Below are 20800 nucleotides of genomic sequence, written 5' to 3'. Positions count from 1 at the left end.
ACAAGGCCTCAATCACTGTCCGGTAACTCGAGGACTTTGTGCTTGAGAATTTGACCATTCCCGCATGATTGGCGACAATACCAGAGGAGCTCCCGTTCCACGGGGGAGCAGCTGATGGCGGCTTGACAACGTAATCATAGCGTCCACCAAAACGAGTCCGGTCCTGTTCCCAAAATAAGTAAATTTGGAACTCATTAAGGATGCTGACAAACTGTTCGCCGATCTGGGATAATGTCTCTGTGTCGATGTCTTGTGTGCTATGCACAAACTTGGACCAACTGACAGAACGTCGGTGAGATTGATCCAGCTCAAGCCAGGTGGTTTTGTTGATATGATCGTGAGGGGTGCCAAAGAATAAAATGGCATGTGTGCAAACGTAAATGCTATGATCTTGTTCGACACGGGCCTCCGTCCGGCTTCTGGAATAACTCCGCCCAAACCATGGCAGATAAAAATGATGGGCCGTTGTGTGCAGCGTTCTATGCTTCGATTAGACTGAAGATGACTGACAAGGTTTTGTGCAGCCGTCCGTATTTGAGATGTATAATCCGAGTCTTCACTAAAAAAATTTTTGGCACAGCCATCGAATTCAAAGCCTAAAACGCGGGCAATTGGCACATCCTTCGGTAGCAGGTCTCGAAGCCAGAGAGTTTCCTAGTCCGAATCTGTCCAGGCATCATGTGCATCTTCATTCAGACCATGGACCGCAACGACACTTGAGAGAAATTATGAGTAAATGCAATGTTAGGAAGGTACATAAACTCACTCAACATGGGTTTGACTGTTCGTTTCCCGACCATTCAATCCTCGAGGGCTGTCCTCCTCGTTTTCATACAGGCAGATCAAGTTCGTGCGCATGCTCAATTAACTCCACGAGCCATTCAGTCCGGAATGGGACGGACACTGAAGTGCCGTTAAAGGCCGGCAGCTCTCTTGGGGAGGATGGGGGACCCGCGAGATGCTCGAAGAAAGTTGAGCCTCAAACTGGAGGAGATAGAAGATCTATCATTCTTCTCGGATCGAGCATGTATTATCCATGGATTGGCCTCGTCGACTTTTGTGCAGGGGTCCCAGCTGGGTTGGGATCTCAGGCGCTTAGTGCAGAGCTGGGAACGGCCCAGCGCTAAACCGGTGCCTTTGTTGTGGGCGCGTAACCTGAACCACAAGGCCCCTAGAAAGGCTCTCTCGAAAGGACATGTTTTTGGACCCGTGTTCTCCTGGAAATTTGAGCATTGCGAACGTCTTTTTTCTCCAGTCTTGCGACGGAAATGGTCAGCCAGGAGGATTCAGTGGCTGCGGCCGTTGCTGGATGGAGCCTGCCGCTTCTCACCTTATTCGTTCCAACTTCTGGAGATTCACCGAATACAGAGTGAGACGAAACGCTACAATGTCTTGCATCCGTCTGTTACTGAGCAATTGATAGGAAGATTCGGCATTTGGCCGTCGAAACCACTGTTTGCCCCCTCCAGAGCTCCCTGCTAAACTTCCGCCCAGTATCGATCGGATACAGCAGCTGTGGAGCTCCAACACTGAGGGTCGCCTCCTCGCATTTTTGTGCTCAATTGCAAAAGACTATGAACCTCGCAATATGCTCTCGCAGCATTTACTCTTTGGGCCACGAGCATTCCATATCCTGAATCCTCAAAACTTGGAGGCCGTTTTGTGTACGAACTTCACTGGCGAGTGTCTCTTGGGGAATCCACTAACTGTCTCACGTATGCTTCTAACACTCTGACACTCCAAATACAGACTATGGTTTCGGTGTTCGTCCAGAAATCTTTGCTCCCCTTCTCGGTCAGGGCATCTTTACGCAAGAGGGTCCCGCCTGGAAGCATTCCCGAGAGCCGCTCCGAAAGCAATTTGTCCGGGCACAATACCAAAACCTCAGCGATTTTCGGGAGCATGTCGACAAATCTTCCCACCCATATCCCTGGATCGGGTGTTGTCGACCTGCAACCTCTATTCTTCGGCTTGACGTTAGATACCACCACTGCCTTGTTGCTGGGACGGTCGGTGTACAGCTTGAGGGCAGACATTGATCAGGATGCGGAAAAAAACTCTTCTCAGAGAGTTTCAACATAGCCCAAGAGGGGCTGGCAAAGCGATTTCGTATTGCTCCCTGGCATTTTCTCTATAGTCCTCCCGAGTTTCGACAGGCTTGCAAGAACGTCCATCGTTACGTCGAACGATATATTGAACAGCGGCGTTCTCTTGACCAGACATTTGTTACAGGAGACGACTCATACAGTTTTATCGACCAGGTCGCGAAAGAGTCCAACAATGCCAAAGAACTTCGCAACCAGCCGATCAATGTACTGTTGGCTGGTGGCGATACCACTGCATGTTGCTTATCATGGACCTTGTAAGCTCTCAACTTCCGCACAGAATCACCCTCTCCACCGATATTGACTGTGGAACCAACCGTCTACTCGTCCGCTATCCTCTGGTTATGGCTCGGCTCCGAGAAGAGGTGACCTCAGTTATGGGAAAATGTGATCAACCCACACGCGAGCAAGTCCGCAGGATGCCTTTTCTGGCCTGTGTTATAAAAGAAAGTAGGTGTGATTCTCCCTGAATAACCGTCAAGCGAATAAAACTACCATTCTACCAACTGGTGGTGGACCCAGTGGTGAGAATCCCATCTTAGTGAGAAGAGGCGAGCTAGTCGTCTTTTCGCAATATGTAAGCTTCCGTGTGAAGAGCATCTATGGTCCGGATACAGGCAGATTTCGGCCAGAAAGGTGGGAGGGAGATGAACTGGCCAAAATTGGCTGGGCATATTTTCCTTTCAATGGAGGGCCTAGACAATGCCTGGGTGAAGATTTTGCCCTTCTGCAGGCTTGTCCGCATATTAGTTTGCCTGACGGGGATCCCAACGAGCCCTCAGGACTAGGTCTCGAAGTGGTCAACTTTTTCAAACCGAGCACAATTTAGATGGGACGCAAGAGAAATAGACCATGGCGCTGAGTCATGTAATCAACAGCAGGCAAACTTTTGCTAGATCAATAGACGTCCCACCTGGTCAGCGTTTATCGAATGGCCAATGTTGACCAGATTAATCGACCTCCTGAGTGTTGCACAGCCGAGCCAATACCGTGGCGCAGCACATTGAGTCTGATAAATGGACATCAACTTTGCTGGGACGTGTTCCTCGCAGAAACCTATTGGTTCTGTCAGACAATCTTTTCACGTTGCAATCTGCCTGCCTGACTATCTGTCCGCCTAGTCAGAAGCGTGAAAAGGGTCTAAGTTTTCTTCCAGGCGTCTACTTGCATTGAATCCCTTCCATCCTGGTGACCCCAGCCCAGTGCCATTAGCCATGTCGACAAGCTTACCTCGAAAACCAATGTTCGGCATCCAAGAGTTGTATAGTCCCCAAGACGAGGAACCAGAGATAGAGTGCGACCTGACACTCCATATTCACTTGACACTTTGCAAATTGAAAACTAATCGATCCTGGATCCCACAGTATTGTTGCTGTCCACGGCCTCAATGGCGATGCAATCAGGACCTGGTTCAGATCGCATACTGCAGCACGCCCAGACGCTGATACAGCATCTATACAGCGATAGAAGTGTAAGTAAACCGATGTCAGCTCACTCTTGTCTTTGCTTGGTCCCTTCCTATTCTGTCGGCTCACCATGATATTCCAGCTTCATGGCGCGCTCGACAGACCCATCATATTCATCTGTCATTCTTTAGGTGGAATCGTGGTGAAACGGGTAAGCGAACATTGCCTTCCCCAATGATCGACGCAAAGCGCATCCCAACATGCAGTTGCTGATCACAGCGCATTTCCCTTAGGCTCTGGTGTACTCAGAGAGTCGGACGTCGCCAAGTACATCGCACCTGCATTCGATTTTCACCTGTACCTATAGCATCCTCTTCTTCGGTACACCACATCACGGGACCGGTAAGGCCCGCCTCCTCGGAAATTTGCAACAGATCGCGGCGACGATTATCCCCAAGAGAATCCTCCACACGGAGTCGAACCTCGTAAAGGCGCTTGAAGAGGAATCCGAGACATTGCAGAAAATCACGGACCATTCTGTTGCTCTGATGACGAGATTCCGAGCCCTTTTTCTATGGGAGCAGGATCGAACGGCTATTTTAAATGATTACGTCGTAGAGGAAAGCGGTGCTGCACCGAGCGTTGCGGTATTGCAGCGGACCACAGAGGGATGTGCAGATCCAACCGGAATAGTGACTCGGGGTTTCGCACTGTGGTCGAAGCGCTATGGAGGTACAGCCTTCAGGCCCCGAAAGAGGTCAGGAGGAGAAGGGAACAGGAACCGGCGATGTTGAACAACAAACGACGCGAGGAAGCCTTGGAGTTGGTGAGAGCACTGTAACGATAGTATTTAGATACTGAACGGGGACACATTTGCTTCAGAACACATCGTTTTCTGCGATTTCGCTCTGAATGACACCTCGAGGCCGCGGTGAAGTAATTGTGGACGTTGAAAAAGATCGAATCGGAACGGCTCAAACAAGACGGGTAAACGTGTGGTGGGCTGCTACTTAACAGCCTAAAGTTTTCGCGGCAATGAATCTAAAATAAACAGCCCCCGTCGAAAGTCTAAACCCACCAACTTCCGTATCACTAATAAATTGTTCCGGCTTTGGTTCTACGAGCTCCGGCACTCGGGAAGTTGAGAGTCTCAAATTCGACTCGACTCCCCATCAGCGGCCATGTCTTTACCACCGGAGCGTATCAGCATCAAGCGCAGAAGACAGGATGAACCAGTGGACACTCTGTGTATGCATTTTCCTATCCCCGCTTTTGAGCTACGTTCTCATCGTTTACAGATCTAGAGCATGGGACTGCCCCAGATAAGAAACGAAGAGTGACCGACTTCTACTTCCAACGTGTACGAGACGAGATCATCGCACCCATATCCTCGCGAGAAAAGACGTTCTGGCCCAAATCCCCACAGCCGACCCCTCTTGGTGTTCCTGCAGTGCGATGGACATCGCCCGGAGAAGAGAGAAGGGATTTGAAAAAGCTCAAGGCATCGATCCAAGCCAAGGCAGATACAGATTCAAGTGGAAAGGCAAAAGAGAACCAGGAACAATCCACAACTCCCGCGGTGGACACAGGCGGCCCATCCACGCCTATCTCCAGCGAAACCTTGCAAGGTGCCAGACGTTTTCATCTCACCAGTCATCTCTCTTCGGCGTTGAGTCCTCACGCTTCCGGGGGGATCCGGAAACACAAGACTTCGATACGTCCTCCATTAGCCACCTTTGTCGAGAGGCACGTTGCGACATTCAGCCACGAGCAAAACCCTCTGTACCGAGACAAACCCGTCGACAAGCTGTTGGAGACTCTCAAAGGCAATGATGTCGAAGACCTGATCTCGGGTGCAGCTCAAGAGCCTCGCCTCGAAACCTTGCAGTCCTCCAACCGAAAGACAACTGCCACTTTCCTCCAAGCAAGTCACAAGACGGTGAAGACTGGTACTTCGATCAAAGACCACCCCAGTACTTGGGACCATGAGTCTGATCAACTTGCCGACGAACTTGCCGCTTTGGCTATGGAGCTCGACCCTGGTTTAGTTCAAGAGGCCGGCCCAGAGAAATCATCATTGACGGTTCCCGACCCCCCGGACATGCTCATGATTTCCAAAGACCAAGAAGACGACTATGTGTATGAGACCTACATTCGCGTCCGTTATGATGATGAAACTCAGAATCCACCCCATGGGGCAAACCCACGCACAAATATTGGCCTCCTTATTATCGAAGAGGAAGACGAGGGTTTGTGGCAGAAGTATGTTGACAGTGAGGATGACACCGATTGGGACGAGGAAGATTCAAATGGTAAGTCAAATCTTTGAATATCTCCCAAAGATTTCCAGCTTAGGTAAAATAGCTGAAGACAATCCATCAAATGACTATCCGGAAGAGGAAATCAGCTCGGATGACGAATATGGTTACAACGTCTATAAATATCGCCACCATGGATCTGACGACGAGGCTTATGATGATGGCGACGACGACGACGACGACGACGACGGCGGCAGAAATAGCCAATGGTAACCACCCTCCGGAGAAGACCTCCCATGCGCACCTCATATCAAGCAAATTCCCCACGCCGGCAATTACAAGAAGTCGCGTACATACAGAATCAATGAGATGAACTTCCGAGCCAAATTCACAACATCGACCGCAGGAGAAACCTGGTTGAAGGTGGTTGTTGACGGTGTCGGTCGAGCATCCAGGGGAATCTGAGATTGGTCCTTTCAACCATACCGAACCTTTCAACAGGATATCCTTTCCTCTTCTTCGCCATTTGTTCCCTAACCTTGAGAATCTGGTGTTCACCGAGCAAGCGGTAAAACTTGCATTGAAGGCCTCCCTTTCCCCTTTTTTCATTCCACACGTGACAATAATCGTCGGTCAGAATATCCCATGGCCGATCTAGATCGATGCGATTGTACCAGATCCAGTACGCTCTCTCGTCGCCGTATTTCTTTTGCGCTTTTCGGCGGATGATTCTGTGTTTGATTTTGCGGCGAGTATTCTGGCTTGTCGCGCCGTCGTCTGTCTTCGGCGACGGTGAATATGAGCAAGGTGGTGGATTAGGACTACCATTGTCTTCGCTCTGAAGAATGTACGCGTGCCTCATGTCTGTGGAAGTTGGCGAGCTAGGACCATCGTTGTTCCGATCGTTGCCCTGGTCGTTCAAGATGCACGAGATCTTCATTTTGTTCACATGTTGGACAAGATCACTGCGATCTTCGGATTGACGAATGGCTCCTTTGATTTCCATCTTGAAGAAAGTGGTTCACAAGTCAAGGTAACAATGACCCAAGACAAAGTGACTCAACCAGAAACGGTGATAAGAAGTGAGCCAGGGAAGAGACTGCAGATGTCTAGCGCGAGAGAGGGAGAAGCGAGAGGTGCAGAGTGTGAATTCCATGATGCTCAACGCCGGGGCCTAAATATACCCGTGTTTCGACCCGATGGAATGGCTCACATCCCGGGCGACGCATTTCACGGGAGCAGGTGTATTGTGGTCCAGCCAAACAGGTAAGAAAACTTTGCTTATTCCAAACGGTCAGTGGCTGGTTCAAGCTTATCTGAAGTACACGGGATGAGCGCGGAAGTGGGACTCCATAGATGTTCTGGTTGATCAAACAAATATTGATCCAGTCTCTATTGCAGAACCCGGCCGGTCCTCCTAATCTGCTGCAATGAGGCGCACCCAGGTGTGAACAGGTTTGTGACCATCAGTCCAACCCGATCCCTTCTTCCCCTTGGAAGACGTGTGGATCGCCTCTCGAGGATTGTCCTTTACGACCTGTCTTTTTCCTGCGTGGAGACAGATGACCTTACCGTCACCTGGCGCCAATCTGGTACAGGCGCTTGTCATGGACCAGGCTCTAGTATACCACCCCCCACACGAGTGGTATTCCTTTATATCTACCAAGAGATCCATCTTCCAACTTCCCTGGTGTGGGGGCAAACGGGTGCCTCTCGCCTGGAGGCAATGTCCACACAGATTGTCTTACACAGAACAACAAGGAGGAATATTGGTTAGACAGTTTAGCACCAGACACTTCAGTACTTCCCCGAGACTCACGAAATCCGAGATTCAAAAACACTGCACTCGGCCTTTTGTCGGATTTCTCGGCCTTCGTTGAGAAGGGGCTCCAGTATGGCCCCAAAATCAAAGGCGTTGATGACTGGGAGTATGGTGCTGTGGGACATGGACCGGGCTTCTTTCATGTATGCAAATGTCCTGTACGTGGTACATTCCCCAGTCAATCTAACGCCACTTCAGATCACGGGCCCAACAACCAGATGTGAGCAAGCCAGCTATGCATTCATGTCCGTGCTAAGCGCCTCCACGACAACTGGCATATGCATAAAGGTGACGAGTCTCCTATGAGGAAGGCAGCCACGAAAATTACGGTTCATTCGGCCGCAAATCTTTGCTATCATCGTGTTTGGGATGCTTTGTCAATACGAAGACAGAACAAATCCACATTCCCCACAGGTGGCCTATCCGTGAGGAGATGATCAAGTCGTCGTCAACCTTGTTAGGCACCTCTGTCTAGACTGGATCTGTGACAACCGTTTCATCACGCCTCCTTCCTTAGTTTTGGAGATTGAGTTTCGAGCTTTCGCTCTATTAGGGATGATGAACGAACTAGGAGAAATCTTCCCGCACCCCCTGTTGGACGAGCAATTCAAAAGAGTTTACGCTAAATCCGGTCGCATCTTGGTTCGTCTCGCGCTACCAGGTTGGGTTGAATCTTGATCAATCATTGCGTCGACCACGCTGTTGGTAACCAATCCAGTTCCCGAAAACAGTCGCTAGAGTTGGGTTTGAATCTGGGTTTCCCTCGCTTCAACCGTCAGCCAATTCATGGGCTTCCGCGCAAACGGCGATGAAAGAGGTCTTGTACTCACTCGTCGTTATGAGCCAGTATTAGTTACGAGAACAGTCGAATCTCAACCCTCAACTGACCCGGGAATGCAGACAATCTTTAACCGGCGCAAATTTTTACCGACTTCATCTTTGCACGCAAAGCGTCGGCCAAAATACTGAGACCATTTCTGTTATCTTGATCGAGGAAGCCTCACGCTATGGATCCGCTAGATCCGGGTCTCACTGGTGCCAAATCTTTTTGCGTGGTATCCGGCCCCGGTCGATCACTGATGAATCTTGTCCATCAAGATTTTCGCCCCCTAAATTCGACACGATCCTTCTTGCGGGGATGTCTGTACTTACATCCAATCCGACACTACTCTTTCAACCAGGATAAATCTCCCTCCTGTTACCCAGAGAACCATGGTACTGAGCCGTCTCCTTGTCATTCTAAATGAGCTGAGTCCTGCGGTAAGGAATTTGGTTGCGTCTGGGCCCCTGTCAATCTCACAAAGCTATTGTGTACTGGGATAGTAAAGACGCGGCCGGTCGTTGTTCTGACAAGAGACGGCATTCCCATCCAATCCTCTGCTCAGAGGGAACGGAACGCATCTTGGGTGACCAGGAATTCCTCTGGATCATACTGTCCACAGAAGCGATCCTTTCTCGGCATCGGATAAATCCTGCTCTCTTCAAAAGAGCGGTATAGGGAAGTACGATCGCCATTTCACCCAGCGCTAAAATGCCTCATACAGGAACCGGGGGGAACTCATGCTTTCCCTAGGTCCACGAATATTTACTCGGTCAACTCATCATCAGGCTTCAGACGGGCCCAGCTGGGTGTGAATCACCAAGAAACCATCAGGCTACCCATAGGGCGTAGAATCAAACAAAGAAGTGGTGGTTGGTAGTTCTCGCTCAGGAATGTGTGTGACCTGAGGAGGCAAGCGGAGTCATGCACCCATTTCTCTGCGAGCCAGGAGGTAGGGGCTACAGCAACACACGACCAACCTTTCCACTAGCCGTATATCAAGCCTTGGTTTAGAATCTTCGAAGTAGATAAGCGGGGATGACTGGACGGTACTCGGAGACAGGGTGTGGTCATGCTTGTCTCTCTTCAGCCGCAGCTGTGCGGCACGCCAGTCACGATCCATCACAAGATTCCAGCTTGACTTTCTGCAAGAGTTCGAATTTGTTTTGCCAAAACAAATGACTAATAGAGAACGACTCAAATGGCGTTTGAGCAGTTGCAGTTCTGCATCGCCCCGTCCATTCCCAAAAATCTCCTTGCCACCCTCCACGAAGGTCTCACTAGCTCGGTGGTTTCTATACAGCCCTCACGTTGGGCTGCTGTCCGGGTTGATACGTTTCTGGGCTCCAAGAACAGCATAACTTGAAGGCGTCCTCATCTGTACTGAACATCCTTGCGTTAATTCGATCGAGCCCAAACCCATCAGCGCTTGGTTTCCTCAGGTGTTACGACTGGCCGACCTGCGATCACCGAGTTCAGGGCAACAGCGGCCTCCTAGCGTCTCTGCCTCTGCTCCTCTCCTATCTTCGCCACCAGATCGAATCCTTTCGAAGCCTGGACGATGATCAGTTCTTTTTGGCGCAATATGCCCGATGTTTTGTCTTCTTGCAAGCCTTTTGGTTCGACTATTTTTTTTTTTTTTTTTTGGCGAAATAAAGCAGTTGTGCTAGATTTTCGTGGAGCGGGCTTGCCATCCAGCTTTACAGTTCACAGTGTGACATGTGAACTTTGGAAGCCATGCATCCTCACATGACGCCGGTTACCAGAACCATTCAAATCACGCAAAAGTACGATCCAATGCACATCCTCACAAACAAAAGCAACTTTTCCCTCCAGAAGACTTGCCCGGGGAACCCTGTCTATGTACCGTTTGCCTCGACGCTTTCAAAAGTCCCATCAAAAATACTCCGAAATTAGCTTTCGTCCGGTCGGGTTCGAACCAAGCCACGATGCGGTACAGGGCCAAAAAGCCAAGAGCCGGCCAAAGACAAAAGCCCCTTTTTCATGTACCAGGGTGGGTAGTACAAGAATGGAGAGATAAGAAAGTCGGGGATTTCATCATTTTTCTTTCCTTTCTATTTGACGCGGCTGTTTACCTAAAGTTTTCCATCATCTCATCATGAGATTCTGAACCTTTGTTCAGTACTCACTACAGGCAGGCAAGGCAGGCTCATCCACGTCGAACTCTCCGTACAATCACCAACACGACGACTATCGCTTTGACGGCAACAGATGGCATTGTAGAATAGAGACGAAGAATGCATGAATGGCCAAGACAAGAGCAAATGTAATTTGAGCTTTCTTTGACAAAGGAGATTCATTCCAATTTGTAGGTAGATGGATGGCTTGCAAACCACCAATTCATCAAGCTTTCGAAACTTGGATCTCGGGGCAAGATCGAGTTTGAAATCGCTCTCAAAGTGTCTCCAAATACGTTTTGTGCAGGTTTTCTCCACTTTCAAATCCCAGTTTCATTTTGACAAGGTGTGCCCAAACGGGCATACATGTTGTGACGCATTTTCTGAAGTAATTTTTGCCCCTTCAGCATCTTTCCTTCCCTTTCGCTATTGCCCTGCTGCTCCTTTCCCCTTGGTTGGGAGTCTGAGAAATCTTTCCGTCTCAAACATGCATCTAAAAGTAGAGAGATTCAAAGTCGTTGGCCGTGAAACCGTATTCATAGACGAATGAAATGCAATGGATCAAAACATGATTCGAATGCTCAATGCCAAAGGAATTTCCACAGCCCGTAATCTGGAATCCATTCCCTCTTTTGGGGGGACAAATCCCACCTTCGCTTGTCTTGTGTATCGCATATTTGCCGTCCCGAGTAGATTGCACAAGAATGTTGTATGCTTCCCAGAGGCCCTTCCCCCGAAAAGGGGTTCGATTCGCACCATAGACGATGGAAGGAAAGTTCGGCTTCGTTTAATCAGACAAGAGATTGGTGGTACAATGAAGTGTAGATTGGTTCAACGTGAAGAGGCTAATGTCCTATCTCTTGAAGGACGGGTTAGCACCGAGAATGAAACGACGGTCAAAATTGACCCACCCTTCGACCACGTCCTCCTGAATGGACGGTTTGCATTGGTGGTGAAAAGAAAAATTGTTGTTGAGGATAATTGTACATGTTGTTGGGCACGTTCTGCGGGTAATTCTGAGGAGGAAATGGCGCCGAGCCAATGACCGGACTCATTTGTGCAGAAAACGAAAGAGGGGACGAAGATGGATTCTGTAAAGTACGGAAAGGATCGACAGATGAAGGTGGCGTCGCATAACCAGCATAGCCATTGGGCATAAATCCACTATTCGACCGTTGTGCGGGGCCGGGATAATTTTGATATTGAGATTGAGGTGTCATCTGTTGATATGGAAGTTGCGAATACGGTTGCTGTGTCTGGAAGCCGTTCAGGTTATAAGGTGCGAAGCCAAAAGAATCGGCCGAACCCGTTCGAATAGGGCTCATACCATTCTCGAAAGCATTACTATTGACGTTGGGTACGAAATTGCCACTGAATTGACGTTGAAAGTTTTGCGGTGGCAATCCATTGACCGGAACATGTTGCGGCTGAGACATTTGGCGGCCTCTGTCATTGACGGGAGGGTGTGAATGAGACGGAAACTGTTGCGTCGCCGGTTGATTAGGTCGAGAGGACAAACCCACTTCATCCATAATTCTCTTGTAGCCTTGATTGGGCTGAGCCTTTATCTTCGTCAGGACTTTGGAGACATTTTGCACCACTTCCGGCCTCATGTTGTCATCAAGGAACGGTGTGGTCAAAATCTTAAAGATCAAGGTCACACCCGACGTTTGATCGCACAAAATCTGCTCCAGGATGCCGTCATGGGGGCTGAAGAACAGAGCCTTCAACACCATGTCTCTGGCCTCGGGTTCGTTGCGTTGGTTGATGACCTTGAGCACGGTCAGATAGGCCACTTTGTGGGTGCAAAGCTGAACAAGATGGGGCATCAATCTTGGCGCCAAAACAGACCGCCGTCGGGGAAAAGTGCAAGTGTCGAGGAGCCACGTTAGCAACAAGGCACCGTTAGCATTCTGAGCGAGCTGAACACTGTGTAAGGCAATCGCAGCAGCCAACATGCGCTGTTGGTTCTTGGTAGCGTGATGGGCTTCTAAACAAGCACGCATCGCTCTGGCACCAAATCGCCCCTGAGCGATTTCCCAAAGCCGACTGAGCATGGTTTCGAAAATGAAATCATTGTATGGCGGCCCAAATCGCAGACAGCATTGGAGGACATAGTTGCCATATTGATCAAGGAAAAGAGGAACGGTGTAGGGATGAAGGGAATTGACAATCATTCGAGTTTGGGTTTCGGTCTTGCAGACTTCGATGATCTTTTGAGCGGCCCATGTTCCGTTTTTATGCACTCCGATCTCAGCCAGGTGAGGAGATATACGAGACAACATCTGCTCCTTGGTTTGTTCGGGACAAAATTCGAACAGTTTCTGAACCACGGTATTGCCCAAGTAGTCTGAAGAGAGCTCGGCAATCTCCGGTAACATGTCAATGGCGATTTGTTCAATCTCTTGCAGTCCACATGCTCCATTGTCAATTCGTTTGCGGATATCCCGCAGTCGGGGGGCGTCGTACATTCGAGTGGGGCTCGGCTCTGGAATCGCGGGGATTTCTTTCTCCAGCTGCTGGAAACGGATTGCATTCTCGATATTGGCAGAAATGACGGGTAGATCAGACTGTTGTCCACCGAAATCAAGGACAATCTGCAGGATTTCAGGTTGCAACTCGGTCAAGCGATCCGGGGCAGGCATGCTGAGGGTCTGCTGTGCATTCGTGGAACCAGTCGGGCTGCCGCGTCCATCCTTGACCTGCGAACCAGCGGCCGGATCTGTGACGCCATTTGTCCCGGGCGGAGGGGTGGCATTTTGTACAGGGGTCAGCGACACTGAGGCATTGGGAGCTTTCGCAAATCCAATCCTAACTGGGCCGGCACCGGGGAATATCTCCTTTCCATTCAGAAGTTGACGGGCACGAACGGCATGTTCGACCGTCTCAAAATTGACGAAGCCACAGTTTTTGTGAGTGAGGACTCTAGTCGATTCAATTGGGCCATATCGACTGAAAATGGCGTCCAAGGAAGACATCGTGGTTGAATTTGGGATGGAGCCGATCCACAAAGATCGCGAGATTTGGACTTCGGAGTCGTCCATTCCGTCGTACGACAATTGCACGTTTTCGCTCATGTTCAGATTCTGGAGTGCGTCTGCGAGACCAGGTTCGTCCATGCCGTTCGTTCCCTGAACGTCGAAACCCACGTGGGCTCCATCTGGCGTTGCTTGAACCAAGGTGCGAAGTGAAGGACGCTGTGGAGTTTCCACAAGCCCAGCAGTCCGGGCGCGTGGACGTGCAGCGCTGGCATTCACGGCAAAAGCCTGAACTGCCTGGTTGTGAAGCCGGACCTTTTCTTGGACAAGTTCATATTCTGCCTCGAGAGCGGCCGCCGCCGATGGGGTCAAGGTGCCACTTGGGAAGAGTGGATAGCCTGACGAAACATCTGGGCCTTCAGCCCCGTATTTGGGCTGCGTGTTGACGGAGAAAGACCGGAAACGACTGGAAGAATTGCGCATACTGTAATTTCCACGTGCGTCAGACAAGCTTGCGTCTGGAAGCCGAGAAGGGTCGTCCGTGGCATGGCGAGTTGCATCTGTCCTTGACTGTTGCGGAGGTTCTGCGAGGCCAAGATAGTCGAGTGTACGAACTCCTGAATCTGACATTCCATCTTTCGGGAATCCTAGTTGCTGGGGAGAGGCCGGATCCTCTGCAGAACTGATACTGGTCAAAGTGGCAGCCCGGGCTCTGGCGCCCCAACTAGAACTGAAGGTGTTCTGCCCAAAGGAGCTCGAGGAACCAAGCAGGGAAGATCGCTGAGGCATGCTCCCCGCTCGTAGCCTTGACAACAGCGCGGCATTGCCGGAGCTTCCCGAGTTCGATGTTGTAGAGTAAAAGGCCGTCTCTGCAGCAGACGTGGAACCGGGTCGAAAGGGGCTGGAGGACGGTGTAGGTCGGGATGTCTTCGAGGTCAGGAGATTGACGCCATTGACGGTTCCAACAGGAGAAATCCGAGAAGGAAGTGTGCCGGCTCGACCTCGCCTGGCGGGGCTATTGATTCCCGTTTCGGTCAGGGGAACGAGGTCAGGAAACCCATCTTGAGAGGGAGATTCAGGAATCTCAAAAAGCGGAGTTGAGGTTCCACTGGTGGGAGGTCCCCAAATGTTAGGAGACAGCGAAGTCTGTGACTGCAATTCTCTTGTCCGCTTAGGAAATAGTCGAGAGGCTTGTTCGTGAAGGGGAGAACCAGCTCCTACTCTTGCACTGGACAGGCCTGCCAGCCCCGAGGAGGATTTGGTCCCACCGAAGGGAGATTTGGTGGTTGGAACCGAAGGAGGCTCCGTGATTGGGGCCAAGCTCGACAGATTGATATTGAGCTGCCCATCCGGCCTCGTAGTGTGAGCCATGATTAGTCCCTTGTATGAAGCAAGATTAATCCGACTTTTGTTGGGTGAGGGGGAGTCGCAAATATGTCGGCCCAGAAAATTTGTTCGTGCAGCGGCTTGTATAGATAGCACGACTATGAATTATAAAAATCTTTTCACCCTTTTCAACGGTACAGATGAAGCGGATACTCGAGGGCGTCGAAATGGAATCGCCGTGGTATTGAATTGTGGTCGGTTGTTTCGACTTCTTTGGGGTGACGTGCCAAATCTTCGTGGGCGCCCTCAATGCGGATATAGGCGGAGCAGAGGATATTTTCCCCAACAGATCAAATTGTGAATGCTTATAGAGGAGGATAGTCCCAACCGAGTGAAAGACGTCGTCAAAGGGATAGTCGTGGGTCAAACGCAGCTGGTCTGAATTCGAAGAGAGCTGGAAGAGGACGGGTCGGGATGAGGAGGGTATTACTTTAGTGGCAGCTGAGCATGATTGATTGGTAAGAGATCGTGGTAGGTGATAATAACACAAAAAGATGGAGAGAATCGAAACAGCACTCCAGGGCTGATTGGAACATTAGAGGAGGATGGTAAGGACGCGGTTGAAGGTGAAGGAGAAATGAAAGAAAATTGGTAGGTAAGGTGGTGTTTGGCGTAGAGTCGACGATGGGAATTAGGGGGCAGAAAGTCTTGTAAGGTGAAGTGCAGGGAGAGGAGTGAAAGATGCCCACCGCGCTACCCAGTGTGTCTGGGGACTACTACGGGAGTCCTACCCTTAGTTACGGCTTGACTTGAACTCGTAAGTCGGAGACTGAAAGCGCTGGCAAGCTTTTGGTTCCTCTACTTCTTCCACCAATCCTCAATGATAGGCGAGTTACCTATAGCATGATGAATATGGACTGGCGCCAGGGTTGCAACCCAGACTACTATGGAGGAGAAATGGTGCGAGTAGTCCTGTAGCAGAAAAGGACGGTGACGCAGAGCGACCTTCAAAGCCCCAGTCTAATTGACTGAAATGAAAAAAACTGAAAGTCTCTCGAGCTGTTTGCTCCCCAGGCATGACTCGTTCCTGCCAAGGCCTTTCCCGGTGCGCTCTGCGGCTTCACCCCCATCCAATCGAGCTGCGTACATTGCGATTTCTGCCAGATGCTCTACTGTATCTATAATTTCATATTTCTTCGCTGCGGCACACAAATTCCCCTCTTACCGTCCGACAGCGGAGACGGAACAGGCCGGAAAGAAAGCAGATGGAGCTCTCCACGTTTTCGCTCATCAACATGTCAGCCTATAACGGCCTGCGCTCTCTTCAGCCCAAACCACCACGCTCATCCAACGTCCACTCATGAAACACCTTCTGTCTGTCGACCATGTTCTTCAATTTCACTTCATCATCCTGATTTCCAGATCTTGGAAAATCCGACCGATCATATCCTACACTTCGAGCAGAGCTGCTCTATGCGGTTGAGCCGAGAATCCAACTCTCTCCACTGTGACTCGTTGGATGCTGTAATAAATGGAGTACACCCAGGACTCGCATCACGTTGGGCTCTGATCGTGTTGACACAGAGGCCTGAAACACTGGCGCCCGACTTAAACAACCAACCATCTTCCGCCACCCGAGAGAAACCCACTCTGGCATTTTGACTTTCACGCACGCGACTCGTTGAATCAGGGCGCCTGTGTGTCCCGAGTTGCCCTGTGCGTCCCAGCGTTGCGGGGACCCTTTAACCATGCAGAAACGCCCCTGAGAGCTGCGTCCTGTCCCTTCCAGTCATTGACTAACAGCCTCTTGACCTCCATCAACGCGTCGAATGATGGGCCGCCGTCATTCTGCCAATATCTTTTGCTATATTATCGCCAAAAGGACGCGCGTAGGGGTTTTTGCCAGCCTGCGACGACTCTGAACCACCTTTTTGCCTCAGCAATTGCCGATGGTCACGTGGTCAGACAATGATGGGCACGAGGCAATCGAATCTTGGTGACAAAACTTTTCACAGGAGCCATCCCAAAGTATCTCAAATATCTGGCATGATCCGAACTCTATTACTGAACATCGGCTTCCGATTCTCGTCTGTAGAGGGCACATATGAAAAATTGCACGAGGACGAAGAAATCTGCACTGGAAGTTGTTAGAAAATCTACTGCCACCCCGGCAGTCAAAAGGCCCTGGTTCTTCATTTTTTTTTTGGCTACTATCTATTTGCCGACATTCGGGTGATGCTTCCACCCTTTGAAACCCTGCTCCGTATTCGCCTGGCAAAAGAAGCTAGCTACTAACCTCGTGACGGGAACCCCGAACAGACCTGGACGGCAGTGAGCACGGAACACTCCACTGTGCGCCCACTGCAGATAATTCGACCCATTTTATGAGCTGATCTTCTTGATGAGAACCAGAGTCCCCTCCAAAGATGGATGCGTGATTGACACCGGGAGATTTTTAGAAACCGGCCATTGGGCTCCGAATCGATTTGACATAAAAACCGTGGTCGATGGCGGGCCCTTATTTTCGCTAGCTTTCCGTAGGTGCCCAAGCGGTCGTGCAGAGATCCCCCAGGGTCCCTCGGGTTGCCCCTAAACCACAATTGTCGGGCCGAGTCCTGAGAAGGCTGAAGTATTCGATGCATTGTGAAGACGGCCACCCATCCAACACTCACTATTGTGTTGGCCCACCTGGACAAATGATCTTCGCCATGTTCTCCTTCAGTCCTTATTTCCCATCGAAACCGTTAGCCGACGTCTCACTTGGACCAAGGTGACTTCAAAAAAGTAAAAAGTTGCGATTGGCAGCGTAAGAAGAGGCCCAAAAGTCCTGAAGATTCGGACTGATCTCCTTCAATCGAGAAAGGTTTGAGACGAGACAGGCAGGGCTAGGATCCGGGGATCAGCAGCGCCTCGAACGAAAGGCCAGATCGTAGGGCGCATAAACAGATAGGCCAGTTTGACTCAAATGGACCACAGCCGACGACCATGGCGAAATTGTACGGAGCAGGACATTCGTTCGAGAGGGCAGAGTTTTGTTACAGAGGGACAAGGCAAGTGCATCATTGACGGTACGGAGCTTGAGGTCGAGAAAGGACCGGGCTAATGAGGCTATCTTTCTCCGGAGTCGCCTGGGATCGGGCATATTCCTGCCAAGGCTGCCCAACTCCGTAGCAAAGAGCACTTCAACTTGCAGCGGTAATATACCCTCAATAAGTCCGCGATAGCATTGCTACTTTGATGGGTTGGTCTCTCACGTTGTATTCACCACCACTCGCCCTCCCAGCGCATCGACAGGCGTCTTCTCATCTCTCCCCTTCCAACCGTCTTCCTCGTCCACTAAGCTTCCCCCGACGACCTTCTCTAATTCTTCATACCATCCCCTCTCACCGGCTTGGACGATCTTTCAAGAAGACCCTTTATCCCTCCTCACTCCCTGACGCCTCCCACTCTGCGATGACCTTCTCCAGCCAGTATGAACGGCATCACCAAGCCGTTACCCGGCCTCCTTGATGATCCCCAATTCCAAATAACTGATCTCCCTGCTTTGACCGATTTTCAAATTGCTCCTCTTCGCAATCCCGCTCCGACCCGCCATGCAAACATCCCTCTTCCGTTGGAGCCTTTGGCCAGCAACATCCTCAACAACAGTCGAAATACGAAGAAAAACACACAACCTGAAGACCACGGTGAGAAACGGCGGGCCCCAAAGATTACACCCAATGACGTCTTGCTCGCTCGAGAGTCCAAGAAACCACATCTGGCCATAAGTGAATTGCTGGAAGCCAACGATGGTCCAGAAATCGCGCCGACACACCTGCCCTCATTCATCAGCTTGTCCGTTGTTGAAAAGTCCCCCATCCAAGCACCAACGGAGTTGGACGAACAGCACCATTCTCAGAAACGCATAAGACTCGATACGGAGAATGATCACATAGCTTTAGATCTCATTAGACGACTTCCTCGACCGGCGCAGAAAGATGAAAGACAAACCAGGCCAGCCCCTTTACTTCCAGCCATGGTAACAGGCTTACATGAGCCTCCACCCTCTGCAGCGTTATTGCCATCGATTGATGTCGACTCTCGACCGAATGTCTCGCGGACGACCACAACGTCCAAAATTCACGTCAAGGACATCCTCACTCAGTCGGATGAGAATGGATCGCCACCTCCACCAGCTCGACAAGTCACTCTTACCGGAAAGGATGTGGCCAACGTCAAGCAGTCTCTTGGATCCCATGCAACTCGCTCGCAGGAAGTTAGCCCAGTTGCTACGGAGCCACCTCAACCTGTCGGGACCTGGAAAGATAACAAACCGCGCCGAGCTCGACGCAAGTGGTCAGAAGACGAGACCAAAGATCTCCTGGCCGGCGTCAAAAAGTATGGCGTCGGTAAATGGAAACAGATTCTGGACGATCCATCATTCAGCTTCAGCGAACGGAGTTCCGTCGACCTGAAAGATCGCTACAGAGTTTGCGCCAATAATGACTCGGTCCCCAAATTAGATACTGCCCCGGCCAAAGTTGTGCCTAACACGGATCCGACCACTGTCGCTGAAGCTCGTGGAAATTCGCCGGACACAGCATCACCGGATAAAGCCACGGCATCTATCTCGCCCATTGATCAAGGCCAGGCACCGAAGCAGCGTCGCAAGCGGCGTGCCTGGACTGCTCTCGAAGACGAAAATCTCCTGAAAGGGGTCGCAAAGCATGGATTCCAATGGACCGCCATTCATGACGACGTGGAACTCGACTTGAAACATCGACGCGCAACTGACTTACGTGACCGCATCCGCAACAGGTTTCCGGACGGCTATAAACATGCCGAAACGGCGCCGTTGAGATCAGAAGTGAAAAAGGCAGAGAAGCTTGGTGTTTCCTCAAGGGCCACTGCTACATCCGCCATTGAGAACGCATCCACCCCGACGAGGAACTCCGCAACCCCAAGTATACCACAGAATACACCTACGCCTCCTCAGACCGACAGAAGCACACCGACTCCAACTCGTGTTGTCAACGGACCAATCAAGCCACCCCTGACGTCTGCGTCCATGACAATGTTAATCCACAGCGTGGGTAAAGATGGAGAGAATACCCGAGAAAAGGACAAAGCCGACAAGGATAAAGACCGAGACCGGGAGAGAGGACTGGAAAAGCCAGGCGTGAAATTACCTAGCCTCACGCTAGACGTCGATGATGATATGGACTGGGAAGATAATAGACTTCCTCCTCTACATGAGTGGGATGAAATTGGGTTAAAAATCGAATGACCAAGAATCAAATATGGGCAGGGAATATGGGCACTCACTCTAGATCGGAACTGTATGGGAGTTGGAAATGGTACAGGAATGGGGACATAAAAAGTTTGGAATAAGTCAAACGTTCACCGGGTCAGGATTCGCGAAGCTTGCTGCCATCCACACCCCATGTCTGGCTTTGGATTTTGGGGGCCGGGATTTGCATCAAAGGCCGAGCTGTGTATGGACGGGACAGCATCGCATCGCAAGACAATAAGCCGAACACGTCAGTATGCGGGCAACGGAATCTACGGAAACTCGGCTTCGGTTGGACTGGGACACTCCTTTTTCTCGACACTTTGGTTGAATTCGATCGGACATTAATACTGGTTATTAGCTCTGGGCTTGGTTGCGACATGGAATTTGGGACTCGACTCGACGTTGAAGCTGGAGTTAACAACGGAATTGGAAACGGATACCTACGGCCTTGGAAACAAAATTATCAACAATACCCCCTGTGATACCCACGATCGCCTTTTATGCTTCTGTCTTGGAATTGGAATGGGTATTGAGTATTGAACCGGGAGTGAAAGATTTGAGATTCGGGTGAGAATGGAACTTATAATGGGATACCCTTTTGTCTTGAGCGTGACGGAATAACTATGAGCGGATATGGAGCGTTTTTATAGCCCTTGTAGACTAGGAAATGGTAAT

The 20800-nt window shown here is 50.5% G+C and overlaps 4 protein-coding genes across 4 annotated transcripts; 2 read left to right on the top strand and 2 right to left on the bottom strand.

Annotated features, from left to right (window-relative positions):
* Positions 1–3492: 3492 nt before the first annotated feature.
* Positions 3493–6042, top strand: Z518_04488 (uncharacterized protein; the record flags this gene model as incomplete). Its single annotated transcript, XM_013418194.1, has 6 exons — positions 3493–3576; positions 3654–3722; positions 3805–4243; positions 4688–4759; positions 4810–5823; positions 5876–6042. 6 exons carry the CDS (start codon positions 3493–3495, stop codon positions 6040–6042), a joined length of 1845 nt encoding a protein of 614 aa, XP_013273648.1.
* Positions 6043–6157: 115 nt separating this feature from the next.
* On the bottom strand, positions 6158–6775 carry Z518_04487 (uncharacterized protein; the record flags this gene model as incomplete). Its single annotated transcript, XM_013418193.1, has 1 exon — positions 6158–6775. The coding sequence occupies one exon, from the start codon at positions 6773–6775 to the stop codon at positions 6158–6160; it is 618 nt and encodes a 205-aa protein (XP_013273647.1).
* Positions 6776–11445: 4670 nt separating this feature from the next.
* Positions 11446–14898, bottom strand: Z518_04486 (uncharacterized protein; the record flags this gene model as incomplete). The annotated part of the gene is made up of 1 exon (XM_013418192.1): positions 11446–14898. One exon carries the CDS (start codon positions 14896–14898, stop codon positions 11446–11448), a length of 3453 nt encoding a protein of 1150 aa, XP_013273646.1.
* Positions 14899–18325: 3427 nt separating this feature from the next.
* On the top strand, positions 18326–20119 carry Z518_04485 (uncharacterized protein; the record flags this gene model as incomplete). Its single annotated transcript, XM_013418191.1, has 1 exon — positions 18326–20119. The coding sequence occupies one exon, from the start codon at positions 18326–18328 to the stop codon at positions 20117–20119; it is 1794 nt and encodes a 597-aa protein (XP_013273645.1).
* Positions 20120–20800: the final 681 nt, after the last annotated feature.

This window comes from Rhinocladiella mackenziei (genome assembly GCF_000835555.1).
Source record: "Rhinocladiella mackenziei CBS 650.93 unplaced genomic scaffold supercont1.3, whole genome shotgun sequence".
Classification (NCBI taxonomy): domain Eukaryota; kingdom Fungi; phylum Ascomycota; class Eurotiomycetes; order Chaetothyriales; family Herpotrichiellaceae; genus Rhinocladiella; species Rhinocladiella mackenziei.
The sequence above is the reverse complement of the archived record's forward strand: the minus strand, read 5'-3'. Positions and strand labels throughout refer to the sequence as shown.